The sequence below is a fragment of the Scyliorhinus canicula genome, chromosome 5, assembly GCF_902713615.1.
Source record: "Scyliorhinus canicula chromosome 5, sScyCan1.1, whole genome shotgun sequence".
Classification (NCBI taxonomy): Eukaryota; Metazoa; Chordata; class Chondrichthyes; order Carcharhiniformes; family Scyliorhinidae; genus Scyliorhinus; species Scyliorhinus canicula.
Window position 1 is genome coordinate 122,890,491 of NC_052150.1, and position 6,000 is coordinate 122,896,490.

Genomic DNA, 6,000 nt, shown 5'->3' on the forward strand with positions numbered 1-6,000 from the left:
TGTCCATGTGGAGTTTTCACATTCTCCCCGTGTTTGAGTGGGTTTGGCCCCCGCAACCCAAAGATGTGCAAGTTAGGTGGATTGGCCACACTAAATTTCCCCTTAATTGGAAAAAGTTAAATGGATACTCTAAATTTATTTAAAAAAAGGTCAGCCAGCAATTAAAATACTCCCAATCTTTTATCAAATGATAATAAATTCTGTAACTCTGCTCATATGTTATAACTCAAAATCGCAGTATTCTTGGTTACATTTCTCTGAACTTTTTTGAAGGTAAATAATCCAGTTTTTTACAGGCCGGAGGGAAATCTTCCAAATGCAAGAAAATGCGATTCAGCAAGAATTGGAAATATTGTAAAACAGTTTAACAATGTAGCAAATGTGGAGAAAAAGAACAAAACTAAAGTATGTATTAGTTAACAGCTTATGGCTTTCTCCATCCACTTTCCCTCCAACGCCAAAGTTTGGGTCCACTGACTGTACCTAAAAAGCATAAGTCAGGTGTCCTTGAACCTTACTGCTGCAATGTACTAATCTAAAGGGATAGCCCTGTAACCTGTAACACTCATTTTCTCTGAGACTATGCTGGGTTAGCCGCACCAAAATCCAAGAAAACAATAAAAACCACATTACTGGTGGCATACCTGGGCCCTTGTACCAAATCCAAATGCTGCTGCCACATTTCATGGTGTGAGTTTCCTGTCTGTGCCAGAGATTCCCCAGGAAATGGTTGTCAAACAAACAAGCGCTGGGTGGGGCAGACATCTGGCATCATGAGCTTCCACTGCCATCTCATCTGTCTGAGGTGTTAGGGCGGGATATTTTTGAAACAGCGCCAAAGGACTTGAAAGCTACATACTTCCAATACTGCTTCCATTAACCTACATAAAACCCAGAGTTTATAATGTCAAACCTGTGATGAATTTTCATGGTTCATGTCAACCCTTAGATGCAGGCAGCGCTGAAGAGACAGTGGATGCAATATAAGATGCAGCTGGGCCAGCGACGTCGTGAACACTGCTCCATGCGTTCAACCTCGTATACAGCGACATCCATCACAGAGGTTCCTGTTTACCTGTATCACCCGGACAGCAATAGTGAACATTTAAATGGAAAATATGTGGAGGACTCCGAAATTACTGTCCTGAAATCAAAAGAGACGCACGCTTGACTAGGCTGAAAATAAACAACAACAAAATAAAACAAGCGATTTGCATTTTACCCATTAAAACATAGACTCCAGTATCAACCGTTGGTCTCCAAAATAAGCAACTGAGCATAACAGGGTTGGGGGGGGGGGGGGGGGGGGGGGGGGGGAAGAGGAGAGTAAACACTTCTCTGGTAGCTGCAGTCGAGTGGGGGGCCAGGCGAGACAGATGTTGCAATATTTAATACAGTCCAACTTTCAGAAATCTGACTGGAAAATGGAGCTGTTGGTTGGCGCGTATGGCATTTCCATGGCTGAGAGTCATTTTTTTAAAAAGGCCCACCACAGTAGTGTGGCTGAGAAGAATTCAAAGAGCTTGCACCAGGATCAGATGCGATAAACAAATGTCAAGCCGGTGTGCAACTTAACACGCTGGGGAAGTGTGTAGTAAATCTGAGCCAAGCACGTTGCTGATTCCAAGCAATTGATTTATAGCTTTGAATTTTATTTGTTGGCTTTGTTTTTCACCCCAAAGCCATTTCTTGCATTACTATTAGTTTGAAATTGTTATTACTTCACAGACTTACAGGTGTTCCTCATTCACAAGATATATTTCTTTGTATTGTGGCTCTTTACTGGAAAACAAACTGCATGCACAAAGGCACACTTGCCACAAGGTGGAAAGTGGCTGATGACCCCACCCAGTCATGTGGCGGGACCTTGGGTGCCATTTTATCTGTGATAACCAAACAAAGAGGCCACACTGAGACCCCTGTCCTGACCATCTTCCAGAGCTGCCAGTCAGGGGGCCAGCAGCTCAGCAACCTTGGCAGCACCTCGAATAAAGAGAGTGGCTGCTGAGGCTGCAAGAAGAAAAGGACAACTCCATTCTGAGGTGCCCTCAAAAGCAAAACAGTATTTTTTATTTATCATGCCGGGGCCAGGGTGGCAGATCAGCAATCAGGGTGGTGGTGCAGAATCCAATGACAGTGCCATAGCCATGGAGGCAACCATTGCCTCCAGGGGTGTGTCCGTGGGCCATGGAGCAGGCATAAAAGAGGGCTCCCCCTTCTGGGAACCTGTTCTGGTGGTCTCCCCACATGGCTGGCGCCCTTTCCAACACCAAATGAGGGTCAAGATGGAAGTAACCCTTAATTAGCCACTTAATTGATTTAATTTGCAACCCGCCTCCAGTTGGCAGGTGGCTTGTTGCTGAGGTTCCCTGCAGCTGCTTGTAGCTACTCCTACCAGGTGATCTGCTGTCATGGTATGTCACGCTCGCCTGCCTTGTGCCTTCCTCAATCTTCCAGTGTAGCGCATCTGCAACCACTCTGTGATGCCCATCATCTAACCATGCCTAGGCCGAACCCTCTTTCTGCTACCCTCCACTTTGCCCTGCAGAAGAGATCTCCTTAGCTTTTCAGCTCATATCAAATTACTGACATTTTGTCTTCTGGATGTGTATTTTAGAGTTTGGTCTTTTCAATTTCCAGCACCTCTTCATTGGTCTCATGATCTCAATTTTTAACATATGTCTTAGCATCCACATTTCACCGGCCTGTATTTTCATCCACAGATCTTTATTTCTTAGCCAGGTGTCTGGGATATACAGGAAAGTGGTAGAATGTAGCATCTTCTGAGTTTTTCCCTTTAAAATAGCTTTCGTGTTGTTCACAGTCTTCATCTTCACAAAGATATTTTTGCCTATCTGTGCCCTTCTCATTTTGATATCACATCTACTACCATCTGTTATCATTTGTCCTAAATAGACAACCCTTCTAGCTTCCATTATCTTTTGTCTTGTTGGTGTTCATTTCGATCCATATTCTAAACTTCTAGATTTTATTTACACTATGTAAACTGCTGGAAACGCTGTGCCATCAGCGTACCACAAATTTATTATGTTCTTGCCTCAAAGTTTTACCTGAGTTTCCCTCCTCTGAGAAATACATGGGCCTCCCCTCCCGATGTCTTGGCAGCATTTTACCACCTCTCAGCCCACATCGAAAGGGCTGCTAAAATCCAGCCCTCGATCTCTTATGGTCATATTTGTGAAATGAAACATGGCCAACCTAAAAGGATTATCAAAATGTATCACACAATACTCTGTCATCAAGTATCCAACAACTTGGATACTTTAGACTGTGACCTTTCCCCTCCACCTTGATCTTTTTTAAATAGCCAATAGCCATTTTTTTGTCCCAGAGTAAACCCCCTGCTCCGTCACCTACCCCTCCACTGTCCATTCCCCTCCCCCACCGGCACGAAGTTTTGTTTTCACTGAGCATAAGACTATAAGACATAGGAGCAGAATTAGGCCACTCTGCTCATCGAGACTGCTCTGCCATTCAGTCAGCGCTGATATTTTTCTCATCCCCATTCTCCTGCCTTCTCCCCATAACCCCTGATCCCCTTATTGATCAAAACCTTATCGATCTCTGTCTTAAAGACACTCAGTGATTTGGCTTCTGAAGCTGTCTGCGGCAAAGAGTTCCACAGATTCACCACCCTCTGGCTGAAGAAATTCCTCCTCATCTCTGTTTTAAAGGATCGCCCTTTTAGTCTGAGGTTGTATCCTCTGCTTCTAGTTTTTCCTACAAGTGGAAACATCCTCTCCACGTCCCCTCTACCCAGGCCACACATTATCCTGTAAGTTTCAATAAGATCCCCCCTCATCCTTCTAAACTCCAACGGGTACAGACCCAGAGTCATCAACCGTTCCTCATACGACAAGCTGTTCACTCCAGGGATCATTCTTGTGAACCTCCTCTGGATCCTTTCCAAGGCCAGCACATCCTTCCTTAGATACGGGGCCCAAAACTGCTCACAATACTCCAAATGGGGTCTGACAGAGCCTTATACAGCCTCAGGCATACATCCCTGGTCTTGTATTCTAGCCCTCTCAACATGAATGCTAACATTGCATTTCCCTTCCTAACTGCTGACTGAACCTGCACGTTAACCTTAAGAGAATCATGAACAAGGACTCCCAAGTCCCTTTGTGCTTCTGTTTTCCTAAGCACTCCCCATTTAGAAAATAGTCTATGCTTCTATTTCTCCTTCCAAAGTGCATAACCTCACACTTTTCCACATTTCATTCCATCTGCCACTTCTTTGCCCACTCTCCTAGCCTGTCCAAGCCCTTCGGCAGCCCGCCTGCTTCCTCAATACTACCTGCCCCTCGACAGATCTTTGTATCATCTGCAAACTTAGCAACAGTGCCTTCAATTCCTTCTTCCAGATCATTAATGAATATTGTGAAAATTTGTGGTCCCTGAGGTACACCACTAGTCGCCGGCTGCCACCCTGAAAAAGTCCCCTTTATCCCCACTATCTTCCATCTGCCAGTCAGCCAATCCTCTATCCATGCCAGGATCTTACCCTTAACACCATGGGCTCTTAACTTATTTAACAGTCTCCTATGTGCCACCTTGTCAAAGGCCTTCTGGAAATCTAAATAAATCATGTCCATTGGTTTTCCTTTGTCTAACTTCCTTGTTGCTTCCTCAAAAAACTTTAGCAGATTTGTCAGACATGACCTCCCCTTGACGAAGCCGTGCTGACTCAGTCCTATTTTATCATGCACTTCCAAGTACTCCGCGATCTCATCTGTAATAATGGACTCTAAAATCTTCCCAATGACCGAAGTCAGGCTAACCGGCCTATAATTTCCCATATTCTGCCTCCATTCCTTCTTAGCAGCGGTGTTGCATTAACCATTTTCCAGTCCTCTGGGACCCTTGCTACCTCCAGTGATTCCTGAAAGATCACCGCCTTGTCCTCCCCTTAGCATGTTTCCTCCTCCTTGGGATGAATTTCTATTGTGCCTCCCGAATAACCCCCCAAACCTCCTGCCATTGCTGTTCCACTGTTGTCCCTGCTAGGCTCCTTTTCCAATCAACTCTGGCCAGCTCCTCCCTCATGTCTTTGCCGTTACCCTTATTTAATTGTAATACTATTACATCTGATTGCAGCTTCTCCCTATCAAACAGCAGGGTAAATTCTATCATATTGTGGCCACTGCTCCCTCAGGGTTCTTTCACCTTCAGTTGCCTAATCAAGTCTGCCTCATTACACATCACCAAATCCAGAATTGCCTGTTCCTTAGTAGGCTTTGTCAGAAGCTGCCCCAAAAAACCATCTTAGATATTCCACAAATTCCTTTTCTTGGGATCCACTACCAACCTGATTTTCCCAGTCCATCTGCATATTGAAGTCCCCATGATTATTGTAATATTGCCTTTCTTACATGCCTTTTCTATCTCCTGATTTATTTTCTGCTCCGCATCCTGACTACTGCTCGGGGGCCTGTACATAACTCCCATCAGGGTCTTTTTACCTTTGCAATTCCTCAACTCTACCCACAGAGATTCTGTGCCTTCTGATCCTATATCGTTCCTTGCTATCGATTTAACTTCATTCCTTACTAACAATGCAACCCCTCCCCATTTGCCCATCTGCCTGTCCTTTCGATAGGACACATATCCTTAGATATTTATATCCCAGCTTTGATCCCCTTGCAGCCACGTCTCTGTGATGCCCACAACATTGTACCGGCCAATTTCAATGCCGCAACAAGCTAATTTACCTAGTTCCGTATACTGCACGCATTTAGTTATTTAGGCATTTAGAAGTGGCAACACCCTCAATCCTGCATTGACCACCTCCCTTTTCACACTTGTCACTTTTTTTGCTCCGCCTGAGGGTGATGTTGTTCTTTTATTTTGGTTCTCAATTTCCCCTTCAGTTATTACACCTTCTAAACTCACATTCTGGTTCCCACCCCCCTGCCATACCAGGGGGAGCACTGACCTTTTATTCTCCCAATAACACATTCTGATATCTTGCCTCTA

General features: G+C 44.7%; 1 protein-coding gene across 1 annotated transcript in view; it reads left to right on the forward strand.

The window, feature by feature from the left end:
• calcr (calcitonin receptor) overlaps positions 1 to 1,305 on the forward strand; it is a 444,237-nt gene extending 442,932 nt beyond the window's left edge. Inside the window, 1 exon segment of the mRNA XM_038797577.1 lies at positions 950 to 1,305. Coding sequence (XP_038653505.1) covers positions 950 to 1,171 — 222 coding nt within the window. The 3' untranslated portion in view covers positions 1,172 to 1,305.
• The last annotated feature ends 4,695 nt before the right edge of the window (positions 1,306 to 6,000 follow it).